The 27,839-nt window shown below is 40.6% G+C and overlaps 2 protein-coding genes and 1 non-coding gene across 8 annotated transcripts in view; 1 reads left to right on the top strand and 2 right to left on the bottom strand.

Moving 5' to 3' along the window:
- Positions 1–27,839, bottom strand: part of FAM149B1 (family with sequence similarity 149 member B1) — a 519,129-nt gene that overhangs the window by 393,496 nt on the left and 97,794 nt on the right. The window lies entirely within an intron of this gene.
- CFAP70 (cilia and flagella associated protein 70) overlaps positions 1–27,839 on the top strand; it is a 116,281-nt gene that overhangs the window by 85,202 nt on the left and 3,240 nt on the right. For all 6 annotated transcript variants that reach the window (XM_050803409.1, XM_050803408.1, XM_050803407.1 and 3 more), the window contains 6 exons: positions 7,100–7,258; positions 8,387–8,508; positions 10,130–10,282; positions 10,868–11,029; positions 12,454–12,543; positions 15,816–15,917. In XM_050803409.1, the coding sequence (XP_050659366.1) occupies positions 7,100–7,258; positions 8,387–8,508; positions 10,130–10,282; positions 10,868–11,029; positions 12,454–12,543; positions 15,816–15,917 (788 nt within the window). The remainder of the gene's footprint in view (positions 1–7,099; positions 7,259–8,386; positions 8,509–10,129; positions 10,283–10,867; positions 11,030–12,453; positions 12,544–15,815; positions 15,918–27,839) is intronic.
- On the bottom strand, positions 6,583–6,686 carry LOC126963424 (U6 spliceosomal RNA). Its single transcript, XR_007729064.1, has one exon. It is a non-coding gene; the product is annotated as a U6 spliceosomal RNA (small nuclear RNA).

Consider the following 27,839-nt stretch of genomic DNA (forward strand, 5'->3'; position numbering starts at 1 on the left):
TGGTTAGATTTTAGGTCAGGCGAGAGTTGAAGAGGTTTTAAGTTCTTAAGAACACAGGGTAAGGGAGAAGAAGGAGGAATGGAGGGTGGAAGGTTGCCCATAGTGAAGGACGCAAGTTTTAAGGGAAGGGTAGAGACGCGGAAAAGGGGGTGGGGAGCAGCCCTGGGCTGCAACGTGGGTGAGCAGCCAAAGCAGGCGTCCCCGCAATTCACTTGCCACCAACGGAACGTGGGTGAATGATCAAGGCAGCCGTCCCCGTGGAGATCAGACACCAATGGAACATGGGTGAATAATCAGAGAGGCGTCCCGCAATGATTTAACACCAAGGGAAGGCTGCCTTCCCGAGTCCGTGACCAGCGCCGGAGTTTTGGGTCCACGGATAAAACATGTCTCCTTTGTCTCTACCAGAAAATGAAAGGAATTGAAATTAACAGGAGAGAGAGATTGAAGGGTGGCACCAAGATTGAAAGGAGAAAGAGGTTGAGGGATAGTGAGAGAGGTTGGAGAAGAGTAAAAAGAGGCCGCTTACCCGATTTAAAATTGGTGAGATGTTCCTTGGGCTGGTTGGTCTGAGGACCCGAGGTCGTAGGTGGATCTCTTCACGGAGTGAGGATGAGGACAGCAGACTGGTCTCCTGAAGGAGTCCGGCTGACCCGGGTCTTCGGCACCAAATGTTTCACACGTCCGTGTGAAGAGATCACCAAACAGGCTTTGTGTGAGCAACATGGCTGTTTATTTCACCTGGGTGCAAGTGGGCTGAGTCCGAAAAAGGAGTCAGCAAAGGGTGGTGGGATTATCATTGGTTCTTATAGGTTTTGGGGGCAGGGGGTGGATCGTACAAAGTACATTCTCAAGGGTGGGGAGAATTATAAAGAACCCTCTTAAGGGTAGGGGAGATTACAAAGTACATTGATCAGTTAGGGTGGAGCAGAAACAAATCACAATGGTGGAATGTCATCAGTTAAGGCTATTTTCACTTCTGTGGATCTTCAGTTGCTTCAGGCCATCTGGATGTATACGTGCAGGTCACTGGGGATATGATGGATTAGCTTGGGCTCAGAGGCCTGACAGATATACTCTAATACACTATAGATAAGTCAAAATGGGATACTAAAAAATGTTCACATAATTCACAGAAGGCAGAAAAAGGAAAATAGTAGAATAAAAAGCAGAGAGAACAAATAGAAAACAAATAATAAAATGGCAAACTTAAACCCTAATATAGATAAATACTATGGTAGGCTGAACAATGGCTCCCCAAAAGATGTTCATGTCCTAATCCCTGGGACCGGGGAATGTTACCTTATATAGCAAAAGAGACTTTGCAAATGTGGTCAAGAATCTTGAAACGGGGAGATTATCTTGGATTGTCTGGGTAGGTCCAATGTAATCACAAGGGTCCTTATATGAGAGATGTGAGAGAAGTCACAGACAAAAAAAAAGACAATGTGATAACGGAATCAGAGGGCCAGAGAAAGATATTTGAAGATGCTATGCTTCTGGCTTTGAAGCTGGAGGAAAGGGGCTACAAACCAAGATATATAGGTAGCCTCTACAAGCTGAAAAGACAAGGAAATAAATTCTCCCTTAGAGCCTCCAGAAGGAGCTAGCCCTGCCAAATCTTGACCTTAATCCAGTGAAACTGATTTCAGACTTCTGGCCTTGAGAACTATAAGATAATATGTTTGTGTTGTTTTAAGCCACTAAGTTTGTAGTAATTTGTTACAGCAGCAATAGGAAACTAACATAATTACATTCAATGGAAATTGTCTAAACATACAAATTAAAAGACAGAGACTGGCTTTAAATAGCAATTTTAAAAACCTCAACTATATGTTGTGTACAGGAACCTCATTTCAAATATAATGATATAGGCTGAGTGTAGTGGCTTATGCTTGTAATCCCAGTGCTTTGGGAGGCTGAGGTGGGAGGATCGCTTGAGGCCAGGAGTTTGAGACCACCCTGGAAAACATAGTGAGACCCTGTCCCCCAAAATCCTCAAACATAGTGATATATATGAATTAAGCATAAAAGGATAAACAATAAGAGCTTATGAACCAATAAGAGTAAGCTGGAGTAGCTATGTTAATATTAGACAAAGAAGACTCCAGAGCAAAGAAAATAAGTTGAGACAAAGAGAAACATTAAATAACAATAACAGGGTTAATTCACCAAGGAGACATATACCAGTTCTACGTGTGTTTACACTAAACAACACAGCTTTGCAAGATAATGAAGCAAAAACTATCAGAGCCGAAGGGAGATGCAGACAAATTCATACTTACATTTGGGTGTGTCTCACCCCTATGTCATATCAATAGAAAGATAACAGGAAAATCTGGCCAGTTGTGGTGGCTCTTGGCTCACTCCTATAATCCCAGCATTTTGGGAAGCCAAGGCTGACAAATCACTTGAAGTCAGTAGTTTTGAGACCAGCCTGGCCAACATGGCAAAACCCTGTCTCTACTAAAAACACAAAAATTAGCTGGGTGTGGTGGTGCACACCTATAATCTGAGCTACTTGGGAGGCTGAAAGAGGAGAATTGCTTGGACAGCAGAGGTGGAGGTTGCAGTGAGCTGAGACTGGGCCACTGCACTACAGCCTGGGCAACAGAGCAAGACTCTGTCTCAAAAAAAAAAAAAAAAGGAAAGATAACAGGAAAATTTCTCAACACTTAGAAATGATCAATACATTACTAAATATTCCTCTAATGAAAGATGAAGTCACAGGGAAATTTGAAAATATATTGAACTGAATGAAAATAAAAATATAACTTATTAGCTGGGCACAGTGGCTCATACCTGTAATCCCAGCACTTTGGGAGGCTGAGGGAGGCAGATCACCTGAGGTCAGGAGTTCAAGACCAGCCTGGTCAACATGGTGAAACCCCGTCTCTACTGAAAATTTAAAAATTAGCCAAGTGTGGTGGTGCGCGCCTGTAATCCCAGTTACAGGGAGGCCCATGCAAGCCCTGTTTTAACATCCTTTTGGTAGTAGACTGTTGTTCTGTCCCATACATTCAGGTCTGTGAGCCAGTGTGGAATCCATCATGGTTTGGTGTGGCCCGCCTGGGACTGTAATATTGGCATAGTTTGTGTGTGTGTGTGTGACATACATGTTTTGTCATGTTCATTCCTTTCTCCGAATCCTATCATTGTGTTCTTACAGCTGTGTAATACGAGTGGTGCAGTTTTGGATACGTGTGAGGGGGATTTTCAGGGTAAGCTGGCCCTGGCCTCGCCCCTCCACCCTGATAGCTAGCCAGGCCAGCTGCCCAATCCTCCCCTCTGCTCCTCCTCTCTGCATGTGGCTCAGACCATCTACATGGCTGCTTCGTTCTCCAGCCTTCCTCAGCCTTCCCCAGCCTTCCCCAGCCTCAGCAAGGATCAGTTGATCCATGAGCTTGTTTGGCTTTGGGGGATCCCTGGCCTTTTTGTTCTCTTCATTAGGAGGAGCTGGGGGAGAACCCAGTCAGCCCCTTTTCCCCACCTTTTCTTTCGCTAGAATCGTGTCTGTATATCCACAAGTACCCAGTGTTTAGCTTCCATTTATAAGTGAGAACTTGCAGTATTTGGTTTTCTGTTCCTGCATTAATTTGCTTAGGATAATGGCCCCCAGCTGCATCCATGTCGCTGCAAAAGACATGATTTTGTTCTTTTTTGTGCTGTGCAGTACTCCATGGTGTATATGTACTGCATTTTCTTTATCCAGACCACCATTGATGGGCACCTTAGCTAGATTCTATGTCTTTACTATTGTGAATATTGCAAGCACGTGTCCTTTTGGTAGAAAGATTTATTTTATTTTGGATATATACCCAGTAATGGGATTGAAACTCTATATTCAATGACATGACATCGGTAGCTTGATATTGGCCATGGTAGGAAAATTTACATCATGGAAATCAGCAAACCAGGCTCCACACACACCCCTGACAGCCAATAGTTAAACATTTACCATCTCATCACTGGACATATAGGAAAACTTCAAGTTTTTGGAAATATGCACTTCTAAATAACCCACAGGTCACCAAGGCAGGCAGATCACTTGAGGCCAGGAGTTCGAGACCAGCCTGCACAAAATGGCAAAACTCCGTCTCTACAAAAATTAAAAATATATATATATAGCCCGGTGTGGTGGCGTGTCTGTAGTCCTGGCTACTAGGGAGGCTCAGATGGGAGGATCATGTGAGCATGGGAGGTCGAGGCTGCAGTGAGCTGTGATTGTGCCACTGCACTCCAGCCTGGGTGACAGTGAGAGTCTGTCTCAATAAATAAATACATACGGATCTAAATAAATAAATAATCAACCCACAGGTCGAAGAATAAATCACAAAGGAAATTAGAAAATAGTTTGAACTTGCCGGGCGCGGTGGCTCATGCCTGTAATCCCAGCACTTTGGGAGGCCAAGGCGGGCGGATCACGAGGTCAGGAGATCGAGACCATCCTGGCAAACACGGTGAAGCCCCGTCTCTACTAAAAATACAAAAAAATTAGCCAGGTGTGGTGGTGGGCGCCTGTAGTCCCAGCTTCTCAGGAGGCTGAGGCAGGAGAATGGCGTGAACCTGGGAGGCGGTGGAGCTTGCAGTGAGTGGAGATTGCGCCACTGCACTCCAGCCTGGGCGATAGAGTGAGACTCTGTCTCAAAGAAAAAAAAAAAAAAGAAAATAGTTTGAACTTAATCGTAATGATGGCAAAACAAATCAAAATGTGTGGGATTAGCTAAATTATTTTCTAGAGAAAAGTTTATAGCTATAAATGCTTATATTGGAAAATAAGAGACGTCTAAAATCAATGATCTAAGATTCTACCTTAAGAAGCTAGAACAAGAAAATCCAATTAAACCCAAAATAAGTAAAAGGAAATAAATAATAGCCCAGAATAGAGATCAATGAAATAGAAAACAGACAAAAATAGAGACAATCAATGAGACCAACAGCTGTTTCTTTCAGAAGATCAATGAAACAGATAAATCTGATCAGGAAAAAAAGAAGTCACATTACCAATATCACAAATGAGAGAGAGGACATCACTGAAAATATTATAAATATTAAAAAGATAATAAGGAGAAGTTATTAACAACTTAATGCCAACAAATTTAACAACCTAAATGAAATGTATGAATACCTTGACAGACATAAACTAACAAAGCATACTCAGGAAGAAACAATCTGAATAGCCCTGTATCTCCTAAGGAGGTTAAGTGCGTAATAAAAACCTCTCACAACGAAAACTTCAGGCCCAAAAGGCTTTATTAGTGTATTTTATTAAATAAGGAAGAAATAATTTCAATCATACCACATGTTCAAAAAATAGAGAAAAAGAGAACACGTCCAAACTCATAATTTGAGAACAGTAATCACCCTGGTATCAAACCAGACAAAGTCATCCCAAAGAAAGAAGAGTACATACAAATAACTTTCATAAGCCTAGATACAATACTTCTTTATTTATTTAATTTTATTATTATTATTCTTTTTTAAGAGACAAGGTTTTGTTATGTTGCCCAGGCTGGTCTCAAACTCCTAGCCTCAAGCGATCCTCCCACCTCAGCTTCCCAAATAGCTGGGATTATAGGCATGAGGCACCACACCAGGTTAGACACAATAATTCTTAACAAATAGCCACTCAATTTCAGCAACATATAGAAAAGATAATATATTTAAGCAGGTTGTAAGATCAGTTTCACATTTGAAAATCAATGTAATTTACCACTGGGATAGCTAAAATTAAAATGATTGATAAGATAAATTTATAACAAGGATGTGGAGTAACTGGAACTCTCAAACATTCCTGGTAAGAATGCAAAATGGTGCAACCACTTGAGAAAACTGGTAATTTTTTTCTTTTTTTTTTCATATACTTACATGGCCTTCCAATAAATGGCAATTTTTAAAGGTTATTTTTCTTTTCTCTTTTTTTTTAAGACAGAGTCTCTCTGTGTTACCCAGGCCAGAGTGCAGTGGCAAAATCATGGCTCACTGCAACTTCTATCTCCAAGGCTCAAGCTGTCCTCTCACCTCAGTCCCTCAAGCGTGGGACTACAGGTGTGCAACACCACACCTGGCTAATTTTTGTTTTAGTAGAGATGAGGTCTCACCATGTTTCTCAGGCCAGTCTTGAACTCCTGAGCTCAAGCAGTGCTCTTACCTCAGCCTCCCAAAGTGCTGGGATCACAGGCGTGAGTCACCTTGCCCAACCTCTTATTTTTATTTATTTATTTTTTTTGAGACAGAGTCTTGCTCTTTCGCCCAGGCTGGAGTGCAGTGGCACAATCTGGGCTCACTGCAAGCTCCGCCTCCTGGGTTCACGCCATTCTCCTGCCTTAGCCTCCCGAGTAGCTGGGACTACAGGCGCCTGCCACCATGCTCGGCTAATTTTTTGTATTTTTAGTAGAGATGGGGTTTCACCATGTTAGCTAGGATGGTCTTGATCTCCTGACCTCCTGATCCACCCACCTGGCCTCCCAAAATGCTGGGATTCCAGGTGTGAGCCACCGCACCTGGCCCCAACCCCTTATTTTTTTTATTGATGTATAGTATTTGTATGTATTTGTGGAGTGATATTTTGTTACATCCATTTAAAATGTGGATTGCTTCAGAAGTCTGTGAGTCATCCTTGTGCAGGGGCCATGCTATTCTCTGTGCTGTTCCAATTTTAGTATATGTGCTACTAAAGTGAGGACAAAATTGCCAAGTTTTGAAATAAGCTTAAACATACATACACATGCCAGCAGTTTCACTCCTAGATCTTAACCCAACTGAAACAAACATATCCTTGCAAAGATCTGTATGCAAATGTTTAAATAAAAAGATTTATTTATTTAAATAACTTAAAATAGGGATCTGTTTGATATTATCATAACTTGGACTAGCAGCACAGTTGTACTGGGGGGTCACAGTGACAAAACTGTTTTGTCAGTTTAGTTTGTACTCTTTAAATTATTCAAAAATATAAACAAGTCTACCAAACAAGTCTGTCCTTCATGAAATATTTAGGGAATATGTTTCTTATGCTTTGCAAAATGTATCTCTTACAATAACCTTTAAATACCCAATGTAAGAAGTTTTATTTTTCGTTAAAATTTAATCTGTTTAGGACCAGGAGCTGCATTATCTATTCTAGACAAATTTCTTGAAGAATCCTCCAAACTGCAGTCTGATTCACAAGAACCCATTTTGACTACACAAACTTGGGATCCAAGTATAAACCAAAAACCATCTAACACATTTATCAAGGAGATACCAACAAAGAAAGGTAACTAGAAATAAAGATTTCCACTTGGAAGAGGGGCATAAGCTAGACAAAAATGAAGACTCTTATGATGAAATGGCAATCCTGACTTGTTTGAAGTTGATAACTAGGCTCTGAAATCCAAACTCAATGGTGTAACTCTCTCAGTAAGCAAGGATTTTTTTTTTTTTTTTTTTTGAGACGGGGTCTCGCTGTGTCACCCAGGCTAGAGTGCAGTGGCCGGATCTCAGCTCACTGCAAGCTCCACCTCCCGGGTTCATGCCATTCTCCTGCCTCAGCCTCCTGAGTAGCTGGGACTACAGGCGCCTACCACCTTGCCTGGCTAGTTTTTTGTATTTTTTAGTAGAGACGGGGTTTCACTGGGTTAGCCAGGATGGTCTCGATCTCCTGACCTCGTGATCCACCTGTCTCGGCCTCCCAAAGTGCTGGGATTACAGGCTTGAGCCACTGCGCCCGGCCAGCAAGGATTTTATATTTAGCTCACAGAAGTAGCCAACTACAGACCTATGATTTCCTAACAGTTCTTCATTTTTAAAAAACATCTACAAACTGTGTTTCACATTCAAGAAGATCTGAATACTTTTTAAAACCTTTTTATTTAGTTGTTCTTGCATTTGGAACCACAAGTAGATTTACCTTGAGAACCTTTGAGTTCTCCTTTTTGGGGACCATTGCTAGAGAGCAGTCAATTGCTTTCTAGATTATGATCCCTCTCATGTATTAGATAAGAAGACTCTCTGCTATGTGAGTGTATCTGAATTTCTTTTTTTGTTTTTTTTTTGAGATGGAGTCTTGCTCTGTCGCCAGGCTGGAGTGCTGTGGCACGATCTTGGCTCACTGCAACCTCCGACTTCTTGGTTCAAGGGATTCTCCTGCCTCAGCCTCGCAAGTAGCTGGGATTACAGGCACGTGCCACCATGCCCAGATAATCTTTGTATTTTTAGTAGAGGTGGGGTTTCACTGTGTTGGCCAAGATGGTCTCGAACTCCTGACCTCATGATCAACCTGCCTCGGCCTCCCAAAGTGCTGGGATTACAGGCATGAGCCACCACGCCTGGAAGAGTGTGTCTGAATTTCTGACACTTTTTCTATTATATCCAATCTTCAATCCTTTTAATGTAATATTTTCAGAAGCATCAAAATGTCAAGATTCATCAGCTTTTCTGCATCCCGGCCTTCATTATGGTGTTTCTCAAACTACCACCATCTTCATGGAGACCATACGTTTCTTGATGAAAGTCAAGGCTGTGCAGGTCAGAATATTTGGAAAAGGGCAAGTAGATGGAAAGATTTTAGCAAACTCCTTATTCTATCCATAATGGTATCTTTCAAGCTTAGATATTTGTGAAACAGAAATCAAATATGCTTTTGAGAGCATACTTTAAGCCCAACGGGAAGAACATCCAAACATGAACCACTCTTTGCACATGGCAGCAGAAGACCTCACTGCAAGTTCTGCTCCCTGTAGAATACCAACAGAGCTAAATCAGACTCTAAGGCATATGTTGCCTGATATCACTTTATTATGGGAATTCATTTTGTGAGTGTTGGGGGTTCACAGGAGCCAAATAATTCCCTTCTTCCCTTCTAGGTTTGATCCAAGTAGAAACATACATAGTACTATATCGGGGAATAAAAATATTAGCTTATTTTTATGGGTAAAACTGGGCTGGAGAACGTAACTGGTCCCACAATTGACTTACCCATGCAGTCACAGGTACAGCAGCTGAAGAACTGAAGTCTCCTCTCAGAGAAGAAGAGCATCCTAGGAGGTCTGCCTATCACATGGGAAGCAAGAAACATATTCATGAGCAAGCAGTAGGAGAGAGCAAGATGCAGGAGCCAAGAGTGTTTGGTTTTGATCCTGCCAAGTGCATGCCCTACTCGAGGGCAGGCAAACTCAAGAAAGGACAAGAATTATCAACTGGGTGGGATTGAGCCACATTAAGCAGGAGCCTTTAACACATTAACCCTCCCCAAAATAGAAACAGACTCTCTTCTTCCACAGCTAAATAAGTCATTAGCACCCCCGGGTCAGAGACCCAGAAGGCAGGTAGAAAAAATAGCTGCGTTCCCTCTAGTATTCTCCTAAAAAGGTGTAAGTGTAATGTAGAATTTTCTACATTATAGACTGAGATGGGAACAGTGGGAGATAAAAAGAAGGATTTACCTTCGACTTAAGAAGTATATCTAACTTTGTTAAATTTGTAGGTCTTACAAAGTGTAAAAAGCAAAGATTTGGCCAGGCATGGTAGCTCACCCCCATAATTCCAGCACTTTTGAGATGCCAAGGCAGGAGGATTGCTTGAGGCCAGGAGGCTGCAGTAAGCAGCTCTGGGTGACAGAGCAAGACCCTGTCTCTAAAAAAAAAAAAAAAAATTGATCCAAAGTACAAAACTGGTAAACATAACTAATGTTTGGAGGTAGATCCAAAACACACATTTATGTTTCTAAGATTTCAAGTTTAGATTGTTAGAAAGGCAGTTTTACCTCACTTAAGTTTCCTTACAATGTCAACTGCCTGAAAATATTACCTCCTTTGTAAATGGGGTGGTTGATGATGTGCCTTTGTCTGCTGCATAATACATACAGTCTAACACTCACCTAGTATGATGACTAGCAAGACCAGAGTTATACAGTATTGCAGGTTATTCACTTGGAAATGTCTTCATTTGGTGACTAGGTGAATAGCTGGTAATGAAACTATGAAGTGCAGAATGTTTGTAATTCACCCTTTACCTTTTGAAGTTGAGGATAATTATTTCATTCTGTAATACATTTCTTGTTGTTTATTATTAGAGGCAGAATCCTTCAACCGAAAAAAGACACAATGCAGCCATTTATATGCTCCTTATAATCTGATTTTCCTTGCAGTATGTGCACAGAGTGCTTGCACATGAGCTGTTATGCCCTCAAGGAGGCCCCAGCTGTGAATATTACTTGGTGCTGGCCCAGACACACATTCTTAAGAAGGACTTTGCCAAGGCAGAGGAATACCTTCAACAAGCAACCCAGATGGACTACCTGGTAATGACTTTTGCTAAAGCCTCTTGAGTCTGGAGAAGGGGCTTTATTTAAAGGTGGTGATGCCTCCCAGTTACTCGGGAGGGTGAGGCAGGAGAATCGCTTGAACCTGGGAGGCGGAGGTTGCAGTGAGTGGATATTGCACCACTGCACTCCAGCCCGGGTGACAGTGCAAGACTCTGTCTCAAAAAAATAAAAATAAAGTAATCATGAGTTTTGCAAAGGGCAGAGAAAAGGATATATTTAGCTGATAGTGTTTATTTCAGTTTTTCTATATTTCTTCTCTTTTCTCATGTGAACAGTATCGGGGTTATGCTTGAATGTTTTTCTTAATATTTACTCCACACCCAAAATGGCTTTGAAGACTGCAAGAAAGAAATCTGAGGGCAGACCTAGAAAAATGTCTTCCAGTACAATTAAATGGTTATGTTTCTGAATGCTCTTAGAAAAAGAAAACAGTTGATCTGAAAAAGAAAAGAGAAAGGAAATGGACTTAATCTATCTAAATTTAAATGTTAAACAAAGATCATCAAGGTACTTTTAAATGCTACCTTATTCCCATGTACTCTTTGTTTTTCACTTTCCCAGAACCCCAATGTCTGGGGCCTGAAGGGCCATCTCTATTTTCTGAATGGAAATCATTCTGAGGCCAAAGCATGCTATGAACGAACCATTAGCTTTGTAGTGGATGCTTCTGAGATGCACTTCATCTTCCTGCGGTTGGGGCTCATCTATCTGGAAGAGAAAGAGGTGAGGGGTAGAGGATGGGGAGTAACCCCATGGTCTGGGACCTGATTGTAATTCAAACATTAATATCCGTCTGTGTGGACTAAAATAGTATTATAATAATGACACTTTTACATCCAAAGGTAAAGTGACTTGCCCAACATCAGACAACCAGTAATTAGTGGAAGCAGCATTCAAACTCAGGCAGGCTGAAACCAGAGTTTGTGATTTTAACCGTTATGCTACTAAACAGTTCTTAAGAACTCAGTAAATGTTATGTTAGCTAAAATTGTATTCTCAGTAGTCGAAACATCCTTAGCTTGACTTACCTAACAGAAGGTATCATGGGCTTCAAAAGGACTTATCTCCAAACTTTCTCCTTAACACAAAGGGTTCTATTTAATCTAGCTGAAGCTAACCCCATTCCATAGGGCACTCTGACCTGACCATGGAAGCAGCCCCTCCCCATATTTTGGGAAATATTCCGAGTTCTTTGAAAAAAAAAAAAAACAAACCTTTCTTTTATGGAAAATTTCAATACATACAAAGCAAACAGAATAGTAGAATGAACCACCATGGACCCATCATCTCACTATAACAGTTAACATTCTGCCAAAGGCCTTTTGACTCCCCTGCTTTTGTTTTGACTTTATTGTATTTTTCCTGTCAGAACACCCAGTTGTCCTTTTATTTAATATTAAACAGCAACAGCAACAAGAAATTACAATGCTGTATGACGTAGTGGAAAGCTCACATAGGCTTGACAGAAATCCCTATCCCACTGTAGTGAAGTATATAAGGAAAAGTTCTCTTTCTGTTGTCGTTGAAAGCTGCATCTTCAGAGCACTGCTGACTTAGGCAGACCCTGGGCAAGCAGGTCTTAGGCTGTTTGCTGAGGCTCAGCTATAGATGCATCTCATGTTGGAGATACAGGACAAGAAATTGTCCCTTCAGGGATATGTCCTTTGAAAGTTTGTCTTTTGAGTTTTTCTAAAATTCTAAGATCCTTTACAACAAAGGGAATAGATTTCCAGAATGATGAGGCTATATCAAGTACACCTTTTAGTCCAGAGATTGTATGTTTGTCATGCCACCACATGATGTTGCATTTAAGTGAAAGAGGGTAATCCATGAAGTCGAGGTGGAATTCAGATAATCATGATAGTTTCCCCCGCTTTCAGTGTAACTCCTTGCCTCAACTCTTACAGAGACTATAAATGTCTTTGGAACTACTTCCAAGTGAAAGTCTGCCCTTTCATGTGATCTATCCATCTCCTCTCACCAATCTTCTTGCAATAACTCCCTTAAGGTAGATGTAAAAGTACAATTAAAGGTCTTACTTAACTTAGATTGTTCTGGAGAGCAACTTCAGAGATCCTGTGATCATCCCAGCAATACGGGGTTTGAAGCTTCTGGAACAGTAGCTTAGTGGTGCTTTCTTTCTACAGTATGAAAAGGCAAAGAAAACCTACATGCAAGCCTGTAAGAGATCACCTTCATGCCTTACCTGGCTAGGACTGGGAATCGCCTGCTATCGGGTAAGAGGATGAAGGCTTGAGACTAGGGCTGTGCATACAGCTGACCTTGATTCCTTGGCCTTCCAAGCCTCCTGGAAGTTTGTAATGACGTTGGAATAGCCATCAGGGCTGTCTGCTGTAATGAAAAGTTGTTCTTCACAGGTGTTCAGTGAACTGAAGGTCACTTAACTCTAACTAGAAAAATAAAAGATCTTTTAAAAAAATCCCAGAAAAACCTGAACCAAGAAGCTATATAATAAAAAAAATTCATGTTATTTGGTATAGACACTCTTTTGTGATATTATCTGTAAGAAAAAGGTGATATGGGAGATGAAGAATCTATTCAAGTCAATTAAAGAAATTGATTGACACTAAGCACTGTGACCCTTCAATATGGAGGAGGAGTTGCTGTAGCTTCTGGTAGAAGCTTTTGCTCTGCTTCTCCTAAAAACTCTTTACTTAACCTTCTCTCATTTCCTCCAGTCTTCAAAGAGGCAAACATCGTCTTGTTCCTGCCTAATTTCTTCAGGTATATTATTGATTCCATGCCTCTCCTTTTCTTTGAATACCTTACTCACTTATTTATTTATTTATTTGAGAGGGAGTCTCGCTCTGTCTCCCAGGCTAGAGTGCAGTGGTGCAATGGTGTCGCCTCAGCTCACTGCAATCTCCGCCTCCTGGGTTCAAGTGATCCTCCTGCCTCAGCCTCCTGAGTAGCTGGGATTACAGGTGCCCACCACCATGCCAGGCTAATTTTTGTATTTTTAGTAGAGATGGGGTTTCACCATATTGGCCAGGCTGGTTTTGAACTCCTGACCTCAAGTGATCCACCTGCCTTAGCCTCCCAAAGTGCAGGGATTACAGGCATGAGCCACCTCACTTAGCCCCTCATTGCTATTTTTCAACCATAAAGATAATATGTGTTCATTATAGAAACTTTAGAAGAAGCCAGGAGCAGTGGCTCACACCTGTAATTCCAGCACTTTGGGAGGCTGAGGCAGAAGGATCTCTTGCACCTAGGAGTTTGAGAGAAACCAACCTGGGCAACAGAGCAAGACCCCATCTCTACTAAAACATTAAAAATTAACCAGGCATGGTGGCATGTGCCTGTAGTCCCAGATACTTGGGAGGCTGAGTTGGGAGGATTGCTTGGTGGGAACACAGAAGTTAGAGGCTGCAGTGAGCCATGATCGTGCCACTGCACTCCAGCCTGAGTGACAGAGCAAAACCTCATCTCTAAAAGTAAATAGACAGATACAAAATATGAAGAAAACATATACAGATACAAAATATGAAGCAAATAGATACAAAATATGAAGAAAACATTAAAGTATCCATAACTCCACAAGTTGGTGATAACTACTGTTAACATTGAATGCATTTTTCTCCCGTCTTTTTTTCATATATATGAAAGCAATTTTAATGTATAAAATGTAAATATTTACTCCTTTGTAACCTTTTTTTCTACTTAACAGTATAGTATTGGTATCTTCTTACAGCTCTGTCACCCAGGCTGGAATGCAGTGGCGCCATCTCGACTCACTGCAACCTCTGCCTTCTGGGTTCAAGTGATTCTTCTGCCTCAGCCTCCTGAATAGCTGGGATTACAGGTGTGTGCCACCACACCCAGCTGATTTTTGTGTTTTTAGTAGAGACGGGGTCTCACCATGTTGGCTAGGCTGGTCTCAAACTCCTAACCTCAGGTGATCCTCCCACCTCAGCCTCCCAAAGTGCTGGGATTACAGGCATGAGCCACCGCACCCGGCCTGTGTTTTGTTTTTCACACATCTGTCAGTCAGCTCTTTGAGGGCAGATACTGTATTTTATTTATTTACTTGAGACAGGGTCTTGCTCTGTCACCCAGGCTGGTGTACAGTGGCTTAATCTCATCTCATTGCAATCCCTGCCTCCAGGGCTTGGTTGATCCTCCTGCCTCAGCCTCCTGAGTACCTGGGACTACAGGATTTTATTTTTTTATTCCCAGCATCTAGCATACTGCCTGACACAGAGCAAATCCTTGGCAAATGTAGGTTGATTAAATAGTAAATCAATGTCTTAGAGACTTCAAAGTGTGGACGTGGGTGAAAGGCCATTCTTCATCTTGTCTTCAGCCTAGAAACCCATTATTTAATTATTTTAAAGGAGAAAAAGTGGGCTGGGCACAGTGGATCACACCTGTAATCCCAACACTTTGGGAGGCCAAGGTGGGCAGATCACTTGAGGCCAGGGGTTTAAGACCATCTGGCCAACATGGTGAAACACCATCCGTACTAAAAATATAAAAATTAGCCGGCTGTGGTGGCAGGCACCTGTAATTCTAGCTACTCAGGAGGCTCAGGGAGGAGAATCCGTTAAACCTGAGAGGCAGAAGTTGCAGTGAGCCGAAATCACGCCATTGCACTCCAGCCTGGGCAGCACAGCGAGACTCTGTCAAAGAGGAGAGGTGAGATGAGGCAGGGCGGGGCAGGGTGAGGCGAGGCGGAAAAGAGAAAAGAAAAGAAAAAAGAACAAAGAAAAGAGAGGGGAATGGTGGGGAGGGGAGGGGAGAGAGAGGAGAGGAAAGGAAAGAGAGGAGAGGGGAGGAAAGAAAAAAGAAAAGAGAAAAGAAAAAAGAAAAGAAAAGAAAAGAGAAGAGCTACTTCATTGGAGAAGGGAGAACCTTTTGGAATGTTTTACAAAGCAACAAAGCAAACTCACAGTTAGGAAGCAGCAACAATTTCCATGTGCCCAGAGCTCAGAGTGCACCCTAGAGTCTCTGAATACTGCACTGATTGGTCGGGATTGGGCTGTTAATAACTGATATTAGGGGAAAGAAAGCTTTCTGGACAATAGTATTTCAACAGGCAAATCAGACTTTTACCTCAGGAAAAGGATGCACAATGTAAATTTAAAAAGCTATAAATGTATCTGAGAGCCCACAGTATGTGGATAAATCACTGAATGATGCACACATGAGAGTTGAGTTCCTGTGAATTTCCAACCTTGCACCTGAAGCTCCATGGTTTATAGATGTCCTGATGGGACCGCTGTAGAGGGAAGGATGAAAGGGGTATAAGTTAAGAGCTTACTAGGCAGGGTTCCAGAATCCCCAACCTGGCTTTTTAATCAGAGCTCTTCTACTTTTAATTGGTTCGTATATTGAACCACCACATAAGATTTCATTTGCAGAAAAGAGTTCTGATGCTAAAAATATTAAAAAGTTGAAAACCATTGTTATAGGTCGTGTACACCAGTATTATTGGGACATAGTGGTTTCAGCTAAGCTAACTCACATGTCTCATTTTTCTGCCAAGCTGGAGGAGCTCACAGAGGCTGAGGATGCTCTCTCTGAAGCCAATGCACTGAACAACTACAATGCTGAAGTATGGGCATATCTGGCTCTGGTCTGCCTGAAAGTGAGTGTTTATTATCCTTACACAATGCCCTTTTAGAGCACAGAGGTGAGGGGTCAAGTAAGCAAGGGGCAGCAGATGGCTATTAATGCATGGTAGCTGAAATCTGATAAGCTCTAGGTGTAATGATTATGCTGATGACAAAGGAAGGGCCAAGTCTGAGCAGGATCTACTTGAAACATGCTTAAAAATAATATATTTAGGTGTGTTTCTCTGGAAAGGAAGTTCTAAAAATAGGAGCAATCTTGTATCACAACATAAACTAGGTCAAAGATTGATGAAGGAGATGTTCTACTAGTGTTTCTGAATCATTTCTTCCCATTGAAATGCTGGCTGAGGGTGCTTGTCCTTGATTTAGAGGGGATATTGGGTGGAGGGTAATGTGGGAGTTCATGGTAGGTGCTTTACCTATTAAAAGTAACTCTCCCATAGTTAGACTTAAATAACTTGCATATCAGTCTAAGACCACATTGGGAATAATGAGAGCAGCCCTCAGTTTTCCACTGGCCAATATGACACCAAATTGATGGGGAGTATTATTATAAGTGAAATGAACAAAACAAAAATTACTAGATTTTCTGTTTAGTGTAAATATTCCAAATATCAATATTTTAAAAATACCTGAGGTCTGGCCGGGTGTAGTGGCTCACACTTGTAACCCCAGCAATTTGGGAGGCTGAGGCAGGTGGATCACTTGAGCTCAGGGTTTGAGACCAACCTGGGGAACATGGCAAAACCCTGCCTCTACAAAAAATTAGCCAGGGATGGTGTGGAGAGCTTGTGGTCCCAGCTACTTTCAAGGCTTGGGGTGGGATGATCGCTTGAGCCTGGGAGGCAGAAGTTGCAGGGTGCTGAGATTGTGCCACTACACTCCAACCTGGGTGACAGAGTGAGACCTCATCTCAAATAAATAAATAAATAAATAAATAAATAAATAAATAAAAGAAAATAAAAAGAGTTCTTACCCCAGCTCTCCCCTAACTAGCTCTAGGATCTGAGGCAAGTCACCTTACTTTATTGGGCCTCAATTTTCTCATCTTTAAACTAAAAGGGCCAGTATGGAAGACCATAATATGCTTCTCTTAGAAATTGATAAGTCAAATAGGAAAAAAATAGGATATATATATACACAGATGTATAACCCATTCAACAGGTTTGAGTTCAAGCACCAATATAGAACTCTTCACTTAACAATGAGAGGACACATATTCTTTTCAAGTTCAAATGAGTTATTTATAAAAGTTGACCACATGCAAAACCAGAAAGAGGAGTTCAACAAATACATACAGATCACATGGCAGTGAAATGATAAATCAACAACTAAAATAAAGCCCAAAAGACTCATATACTTGGGCTGGGCGCGGTGGCTCAAGCCTGTAATCCCACCACTTTGGGAGGCCGAGACGGGTGGATCACGAGGTCAGGAGACCGAGACCATCCTGGCTAACATGGTGAAACCCCCCCATCTCTACTAAAAATACAAAAAAAATTAGCCGGGCGAGGTGGCGGGCACCTGTAATCCCAGCTACTGGGGAGGCTGAGGCAGGAGAATGGCATGAACCCAGGAGGCGGAGCTTGCAGTGAGCTGAGATCCGGCCATTGCACTCCAGCCTGGGCGACAGAGCGAGACTCCATCTCAAAAAAAAAAAAAAAAAAAGGACTCATATACCTTTGGAAACTGAAAACATGCTTGTAATTAATAAGTCAATGAAGAAACCTTGTGACACTTCAAATATGAAGTCTTCTGTGCTAGGCAGAAGTCTAAAGATGGCCCCCTCCCGTAAGATTAATCTATTAAACACTAATGTAGGTACTGCTGTGAAATGATTTTGCAGATGTAAGTAAAATACCAAATCAGTTGACCTTAAAATACAGATATTATCTGGGTGGACCTGACCCAGTCAGGTAAATCTTCTAAAAGCAGAGTTTTCTCTGGTGATGGGGGCAGAAAGGATGTCAGATTTGAAACATAAGAATCATTCAGTATAGCATCCCTGGCTTGAATATGGAGAAGGACCACATGTCAAGGAATGTGGGTGGCATCCAGAAGCTAACAGCAGCCCCTGCTGAGAGCCAGCAGGGAAATAGGGACCTTATAGGAACCTACAAGCACAAAGAACTGAATTCTACTAACAACCTGAATAAGCTTGGGAGTACAGTCTTCTCCAGAGCCTGCAGATGAGAACCCAGCACAGATGACACCTTCATTTTGGCCTTGTGAGACCCTAAGCAAAGAACTAGTTGAATAATGTCAGGCTTCTGATCTATGGAAAATGTGATATGATAAATGGGTGTTATACACAGCAGTAGAAAATTAGGCCTTGTAGTAGATTTTTATAATAATGGTCCCCATTTAATTATGCTGTCATGTCCACATCTTTTGCAATGTTATATTGCCACTCACTCCCGTCAAGAGACGGAGTCTCTCATTTCTCCACCCCCTTGAATCTAAGCTAAACTTGTGATTTTCCCTGACCAGTAGAATATGATGGAAGTGACATTGTGTGAATTATCAGAGGTTAGGCTTTTAGAAGCCTTCAGCTACCACTCTTGCTCTCTTGAAACTGTGGGACCACTGTGCTGTGAAGAAGCCCAGTTTAGCCTATAGAAGGCTATAGGAGTCCACATGGAAGAGAACTGAATCACTCCAGCCAACAGCCAACATTAACTGCTATTTGAGTAAGGTTTTCTTGGATCCTTAAGTCCTAGCCAAATTGTCATATGACCTCAGCTGCATGAGTGATCTCCGGGAAAACCAGCAAAACAGTCCAAATTACCTGTAGAATTTTGAGAAATAACATATTGTATTTTAAGCCATTAAGTTTTGGATTGGTTTATTATACTTCAGTAAGTAACTGAAATGAGGCTGAATAAAAGCAAAGCCAATATATATTAGAATTATGGGATAAAATTAAAGCAATAAATAGAGGATAATTTATAGCATTAAATACATATGTTAGAACAAAGATTGAAAATCAATGAATTAATTATTTAAATAAATAAAGTAGTAAAGGGAAAGTAAGGAAACCCAAAGAAATAATTGAGAAAATGATAAGGAGTAGAAATAAATGAAAATTTCAACAAAGACATAATAGGATTAACAAAATTATGAGCTGTTTTTTGCAGAGACTAGTGAACAGACAAACCTCTTGCATGACTAAGAATTTTGTTTAAAATGGGAAGACACAAATAATATTAGCAGCAAAATGGAAACTAAATTAAAATCATTGGCTATTCTTATTCTATTAATTATTAAAAAAACTAAATCATTGGCTAAAGTTAATACCCATTCATGACTTTTTATAAAAACAAACTAGCTTTTTTAAAATCTGAAACTACATGTCCCAAAATCTAAACTATTATATGAAATGGTGAAAAGTTAGAAGCATTCCTTTTGACGTCAGGAACAAGATAAGGAAAATGTTATTGTCACTTCTACTTGAAACTATACTGGACGTTCCATTAAGGCAATAACACACATACATACACACATAAAAGAAATTGAAGGTAAAAGGATTAGGTAGGAACCCAAGAAAATCTACAAGCAAACCGAAATATGTAATAAAAGAGTTCAGTACTGAAATGGTAGATAATAAACTAACAATGATGGTTACTACACAGGGCAGTCATTGGGGAACAGGGTGTATAAGGAGACAGGTGGAAGCAAAACTCAATGTATGCTTTATTATATCCTTTTGACTTTTGAATAATATAAATGTAGTCAATGAAGATTAACACAAAGAAGTGGATGGACAAAGCTGCTGGATAAAAGATCAATATAAAAATCAGTGTCGGCTGGGCGCGGTAGCTCAAGCCTGTAATCCCAGCACTTTGGGAGGCCAAGACAGGCGGATCACGAGGTCAGGAGATCGAGACCATCCTGGCTAACCCGGTGAAACCCCGTCTCTACTAAAAAATACAAAAAACTAGCCGGGCGAGGTGGTGGGTGCCTGTAGTCCCAGCTACTTGGGAGGCTGAGGCAGGAGAATGGCATAAGCCCGGGAGGCGGAGCTTGCAGTGAGCGAGATCCGGCCACTGCACTCCAGCCTGGGCAACAGAGCGAGACTCCGTCTCAAAAAAAAAAAAAAAAAAAAAGAAAGAAAGAAGGAAAAAGAAGAAAATATACACGAATCTCTTCTTTAGTGCCAAAAGAAGCACAGGAAGGATAAACCAGAGATTAATGAGAGTAGATTCTACAGGACATGAGTGGGCATGGGTAGAGGAGGGAGGAAATGGGGGGAATGACACTGTGATTGTCCCTATTTGTAGAGTTCTGACTTTTGGGACCATGCTAATATTTCATGTATTTTTTAAAAAAGAAAATCAGCAAGAAATGGGGAGACCACATAATTACGTACAAACAAAACCAAATAAAATTGTATTTCAAGTGAATAACGTAATTACACTGACAATGCAGAAAAATAATTAACTCGTGGTACTTTTGAAAACATTCTTTGCAATGTAGACTAATACATACTATGTATCAGGCTAAAGAGAAGAAAAAACCTTTATACACATTTAAAGTATAGTTTTAGGCTTCATTTTTGCAGAGGCATGAGTTAGCAGTTCTGAAATTACTAGGTATTCTATGATTTAACAAATAATTATGTTGTGGATAATGGGAGTCACATTTTTCACTGTGCTTCAAAGGAAGTTACAAATGTGGAAACAAGAAGGATAGAATAACCTTGTAGTGGTGAATTAGAATGGGAGATACTGATAAGAGCTCCTTGTTTGATAGATTAAATAGATACAGGTATAAATAGGTAGAAATATATGTGTATTTATAGAAATATATTCATATGTGTCTAAATACCTATGTCTCAAAAATAAATAGTGGTGGCAGGGGCCATAAGCACATCTAATGCTCAGGTCTTGGTTTCTAAATCCATTTAAGAAATAGGGCATTTGTCCACTTTAGAAGGAAAGGGTTTGTCGGGGAACCAGAGGCTTCTTGGAAGATGGCCAAAAATTCCAGAACTAGTGCCCGGAAAGTGAAAGATGAGTCTGAGATGTCTTGTTGAGTCAGAAAATAAAAAATGTTGAAAGAAAGACTGGCACATATCAAAATGGCATAGGGAAAAAAATAAAAGAAACAGGAACTAGCTTAAAGTGGGGACTCCCGCTGGCTAAAACAAGGATAATTTGAGCATCCAAATATATAATTGTAGAAAAGGATTACGAATAAGAATCTATGAGCCCACTGTGATATAATTAAACAAATAAGTGGTGAGAGAAAGGAAAGCTTACGGTCAAAGGCCAACTGCTAAATGTATGAAGAATGATGGAATTGGAAAATCGCAATTTGGAAACCATCACAATAGATTCAGTGGACAGTCATCAGTGTATGCTAAAATTATGGTTGAAAAGTTCAAGGAGTAAGAGAATATTTCATAGTCTCAAAGTATCTCCTCACAAAATACTTACTAATTACAAAGGGGACAATAGTAACATTAAAGTAGAAAAACCTGGCAGATAGCAATGTAATAAAGTTAACATCACAAGTATTGAGATAAGCATCTTGTGCTTCCTCATATGGTGCACTGAGAACACAGCATTTTTATGGTATTCCTGTTAAATGTTCATAACCTGATATGATTATGAGGGAACATCAGACAAACATGAATTGAGGAATAGTTTACAAAATAGCGCTCTGTATTTTTAAAACAAAAATGCCAATATCATGAAACACAAAGACTCAAGAACTATTCCAGATTAAAAGAAACTGGAGACATAAATAATGAATACAATGCGTGATCTTGGATTTTATTTTCTTATAAAGGACATTATTGGGTTGGGCGTAGTAGCTCATGCCTGTATTCCTGGCACTTTGGGAGGCCAGTTGAGCCCTGGAATTTAAGAACAGCCTGGGCGACATAGTGAGACCTTATCTCTACAAAACATTAAAAAAAACTAGCTGGGCATGATGGCACCATGTAGTCCCAGCTACTTGGGAGGCTGAGGTGGGAGGAGGATTGCTTGAGCCCAGGAGGTCGAGGCAGCAGTGAGCTATGTTCACACCACTGCACTCCAGTCTGGGCGATACAGCAAGATCCTGTCTCAAAGAAGTGAATGAGTGAATGAAGAAATGAATGAATGATATTATTGGAACAATTGGAAAAATCTTGATAAGGTCTGTAGATTAGATAATAGTGTTCTATCTATACTAACTTCCTGATTGTGATAATGGTACTGTGGTTATATAGGAGAATATCCTTGATTTTAGAAAACACACCCTAAAGTACTAAAATTAAATCATATCCCTAATTTACTTGCAAATGTTCAGGAAAAGTTAGGTGTGTGTTTATATAGATATACACACACATATATACTTTAACTTTTCTATATATTTTTAACTTTTCTATATTTTTCTAACTTTTATACACACACACACATACAGTAATCACTCCTTGTACCCCAGGGATATGTTCCAAGACCCCCCCAGTGGATACTTATAACAAAAGATAGTACTGAATCCTATATATACTATGCATGAATTTATTTTCAAAAATAATTATTAAATTTTTTTTCTAATAGCCCACAGGTGCTACTAAATATTCACAATTTATTTTTCCTTCTTCACAATTTCATGGATAAAAGATAAGTTCATACCACAGATCTCAGCAACCTTAGCACACAATTTTTTTTCTTTCCTGATTAAGTCAAGAGCTTTCACCTTTTCATGAAAAGGAAGTACTTTATGGCTTCTCTTTGGCATATCCAAATTGCCAGCATCACTACTTTTGTGCTTTGAGTCCGTTATTAAGTAAAATAAGGGTGGCTTGAATACAAGCACTGTGAGATCGTGACAGCTGAACTGATAACGGAGAGAGTTATGAAGTGACTAACTGGCAGGTAGCGTCTACGTGGGGATATACTGGACAAAGGGATGACTCATGTCCTGGGAGGGATGGCACAAGATTTCATCACGCTCCTCATAACAGCAGTGTGCATTTTAAAACCTATGAGTTGTTTATTTCTGGAATTTTCTATGTAATATTTTCAGATCTTGGTGGGCTGAGGTTGACCTTGGGTGAGTGAAGGTGTGGAAAGCAAAACCTCAGATAAGGGGGACTACTGTATACATATATTTTGTATATGTATACATATATTTTGTATATGTATACATATATTTTGTATATGTATACATATATTTTGTATATGTATACATATATTTTGTATATGTATACAGTACATGTATTCCTTCCTGAGAGAAGGAAGAGAGAACTGTTTTTGTAACTTTTATTTAATCTGAAATTGTCAGAAAAAATTTTAAATACCCCTTAAAATAATGCAGATTGACAACACACTACACACCCACTAGAATAGCTTAAATCAAAAAGATAAGCCAGGCATGGTGGCTCATGCCTGTAATCCCAGCACTTTGGGAGGCCAAGGCAGGCAAATTGCTTGAGCCCAGGGGTTTGAGACCAGTTTGGACAGCATGGTGAAACCCCATCTGATATGATTTGGCTGTGTCCCTACCCGAATCTCATCTTGAATTGTAACCCCCACAATTCCCCCTTGTTGTGGAAGGAACCAGGTGGGAGGTGATTGAATTATGGGGGTGGCTCTTTTCTGCACTGCTCTCCTGGAGTGAATGAGTCTCACAAGATTGATGGTTTTAAAAACGGGAGTTTCCCTACACAAGCTTCTTTTTGCCTGCTGCCATCCACGTAAGACGTGACTTGCTCCTCTTTGCCTTCCACCATGATTGTGAGGCCTCCCCAGCCACTTGGAATTGTGAGTCCAGTTAAACCTCTTTCCTTTGTAAATTGCCCAGTCTCTGGTATGTTTTTATCAGCAGCATGAAAACTGACTAATACAGTAAATAAAAAATTAAAAAAATTAAAAAAATACAAAGATTAGCCAGGTGTGGTGGCGGGTGACTGTAGTCCCAGGTGCTTGGGAGGCTGAGATGAGAGAATCACCTGATCCTGGAAGGTTGAGGCTGCAGTGAGCCCCTGTGATGGCACCACTGCACTCCAGCCTGGGTGACAGAATGAGATCTTGTCTCAAAAAAAAAAAGATAGACAATGCCAAGTAGTAACAAGGATGTGATAAACTGGAATCCTCATACATTACTGATAGGGTTGTAAATTGGTACAACACTTTGGTGAACAGTTTGTCAGATTCTAAAAAAGTTACATATATTTACCATATGTCCCAGCAATTCTACTTCTCTATATCTAGCTAAGAGAAACAAACACATATGTCCACACAAAAATTTGTATACGAATTTTTATCACAGCATTTAATAATAGCACAAAACTGGGAACATTTTACATGTCCATCAGTGAATGGGTAAACAAAATGAGGAATATTTACACAATGGAGTACTACTCAGCAGTTAAAATGAAATTCTGATTCATGTAATAATATGGATAAACCTCAAAAATATTATGGTAAGTGAAAAAAGCAAGGCACAGAAGACTATATATTATTTGATTCTATTTACTTGAAATAAGGAAAATAGATCAATGGTTGCCTGGAGCCAAAGGTGAGGATGGAGAGTAAGTGCAAACAGGCATGAAAGAACTTTTTGGAGTAGTAGGAGTCTTCTAACACTGGATTGTGCTGATGCTTGCACAACATAACATTAAAATTAGTGAATTTTATGGCATGTAAGTTATGCCTTAATATAGCTATTTTTTATAAAGACACTATATAGCACCTGCAAAATGAGAAACAGATGGATTCTTCACTAAATGGTGATAGGACAACTGGCTACTATCCACATTAAAAAAAAAATTAGTTCCTTACCTCACACACCACACACAATTCCAACTGGTTTAAAGACCTAAGTTTTTTTTCTTAAGAGATAGGGTCTTGCTCTGTTGCTGAGGCTGGAGTGCAGTGCAGTGGGATGATCCTGGGCTCAAGGGATCCTCCTGCTTCAGCCTCCGGAGTAGCTGGGACTACAGGCATGCACCACCACTCCTGGATGATTTATTTTATTTTATTTTGTGTAGAGACAGAGTCTCACTATGTTGCCCAGGCTAGTCTTGAACTCCTGGCCTCAAGTAATCCTCATGCCTCAGCTTTCCGAAGAGCTGTGATTACAGGCATGAGCCTCTGTGCCCAACCCTAAAGATCTAAGATCTGAGTCCTTTTTTTTTCTTTTTTCTTGAGACAGGCTCTTGCTCTGGTACCCAGGCTGGAGTGCAGTGGCAGGAACACAGCTCACTTGCTGCCTCGACCTACTGGGCTCAAGTGATCCTACTGCCTCAGCCCCCCAAGTAGCTGGGACAACAGATGTGTGCCACCACGCCTAATTTTTTCATTTTTTATAGAGACAGAGTCTCACCGTGTTGCCCAGGCTGGTCTTAAACACCTGGGCTCATGCAATCTTTCCCCCTCAGCCTCTCAAAGTGCAGGGATTACAGGCATGAACCACTGCACCCAGCCCTGTGCCCATTTTAAAATCAGATTGTAGAGATTTTCCTTATTGTAGCAGCTGTTTATATAACCTGGATGCTAATCCTCTGTTATAAATTCTGCAAATATTTATAATAAAGTCCTTAAACTTTATTTTAGTGTCATTTTTTATACCTGAGTTTCCAACTTTAAAACTGTGGGAAAATCACTTGAGCCGGGAAGGTTGAGGCTGCAGTGAGCTGTGATTGTGCCACTGCACTCCAGCCTAAATGACAGAGCCAGACCCTGTCTCAAAAAAGAAAAAAAAAAAAGGAGGGGGAGGGGCATGGGGGACAACATAGGAATATGCAGTTTGCTAATGTGGAGATTGTAAAAGTTAATACATGTATGAGAAGAAGCTCTGTGTCACTAGTAAGCATAAGAATGCAACTTAGAATAATGATGTGGCAGAAATTCACAGCCATCAGATTGGCAAAAATTTAAGTATGGTATTAGCACTTATCGGGGGAACCAGCCCCCAGTATTTCAATGTAGGTTCTTTTCTATTTTCCCTAAGTGTCGGCCGGTCTGAGAAATAAAGGGAAAGAGTACAAAAGGAGAAATTTTAAAGCTGGGTGTTTGGGGGAGACCTCCCATGTCGGCAGGTTCCGTGATGCCCCCTGAGCTGCAAAACCAGCAAGTTTTTATTATGGATTTCAAAAGGGGAGGGGTGTACAAATAGGGTGTGGGTCACAGAGATCACATTCTTCAAGGGGAATAAAATATCACAAGGCAAATGGGGGCAGAGCGAGATCACAAGACCAGGGCGAAATTAGAATTGCTGATGAAATTTCATGTTCCACTGGGCACGCATTATCATTGATAACATCTTATCAGGAGACAGGGTTTGAGAGCAGACAACTGGTCTGACTAAAATTTACTAGGCAGGAATTTCCTAATCCTAATTAGCCTGGGGGCGCTACAGGAGACCGGGACTTATTTCATCCCTTTTCTGCAACCGTATAAGACAGACACTCCCAGAGCAGCCATTTTAGAGACATACCCCTGGGAATGCATTCTCTTTTTCAGGGCTGTTCCCTCCTGAGAAAAAGAATTTAGCGATATTTCTCCTATTCGCCTTTGTAAGAAGAGAAATATGACTCTGTTCTCTCTGGCCCCACAGGCAGTGAGGATCAATAGTTATCTCCCTTGTTCCCTGAAAATTGCAGCCATCCTGTTCCTTTTGGATGCCCAGATTTCATATTGTTCAAACACACATGCTCTACAAACAATTTGTGAATCCCTGCAATCATCACAGGATCCTGAGGTGACATACATCCTCAGTTTATGAAGATGACGGGATTAAGAGATTAAAGTAAAGATAGGCATAGGAAATTATAAGAGTATTGATTGGGGAAGTGATATATGTCCATGAAATCTTCACAATTTATGTTCACAGACTGCACTAAAGACAGGTGTAAGAAATTATAAAAGTATTAATTTGGGGAACTAATAAATGTCCATGAAATCTTCACGATTTATGTTCTTCTGCCATGGCTCCAGCTGGTCCCTCCATTCAGGGTCCCTGACTTCCTGCAACAAGCACTGATGAAGATTCTCATAATTGCAATTGGATGTAAATTGGCACAACCACTTTTAAGTACAATGTGGCATCATTTAGTTATATTAGTATCTACAATTTGGCAATGCAATAGCTAGATATAATCCTAAGAAAAATACAAGAAGATATGTATAACATCTGTAATCCCAGCTACTCAGGAGGCTGAGGCAGGAGAATCGCTTGAACCCAGGGGGCAGAGGTTGCAGTGTTGAGATCGCGAGAGTGCTGAGATCGTGCCATTGCACTCCAGCTTGGGTGACAGTGAGACTTTGTCTCAAAACAAAAAGAGGAAGGAGAAGAAGAAGAAGAAAAGTACAAGTATGTTTACTGCAGCAGTGTTCATGATAGCAGAAAAATTATTTTTCAAAATTGTTTTGGCTATTCTGGATCTTCACATCATTTGGGCCTCTGCCTCCTTGTGGCAGGAGGGAAACAAAGTAATAGTGGTAGGAAGGGAAGGTGTGCTGGAAAATGCTGCTGGCAATTCAGTGAACTTCAGGTGGGAACATTTCAAAGTGTAGATTTGTAGGAAGTAAGGGTTTAGGGTATGAAAGTTTTGTGAACTAGTAAAACTTTCATATGGACTAGCATTAGTCAGAAAATTGGACTAGATATTCCCCAGGTCCCCTTCAGACCTGAACATTCTGTGGTTCTTACATATTTAAGCTTTACTAAGTGACTTTGGATACTCTAAGTTAGTTACTGTGTGACAAACTCAAGAAGTAGAATAGTGGATTCATATTATCTCATTTAACTTCTGGAGGAGTGCTTCATGCAAAGAATAATATCAACTGGGGGGAGTAGTGTTCTTATCTCATATCCAGATCTTCATAGAAGTAATTCTGATACCTACTTTTTCTAATTCCTAGAGACAGAGTAATGTAGTAGTTAAAAACTTGGACTCTGGAGTCAAACTGCATTGTTTTAAACCTGGCTCCTCTACTTAC

The sequence above is a fragment of the Macaca thibetana genome, chromosome 9, assembly GCF_024542745.1.
Source record: "Macaca thibetana thibetana isolate TM-01 chromosome 9, ASM2454274v1, whole genome shotgun sequence".
Lineage (NCBI taxonomy): Eukaryota > Metazoa > Chordata > Mammalia > Primates > Cercopithecidae > Macaca > Macaca thibetana.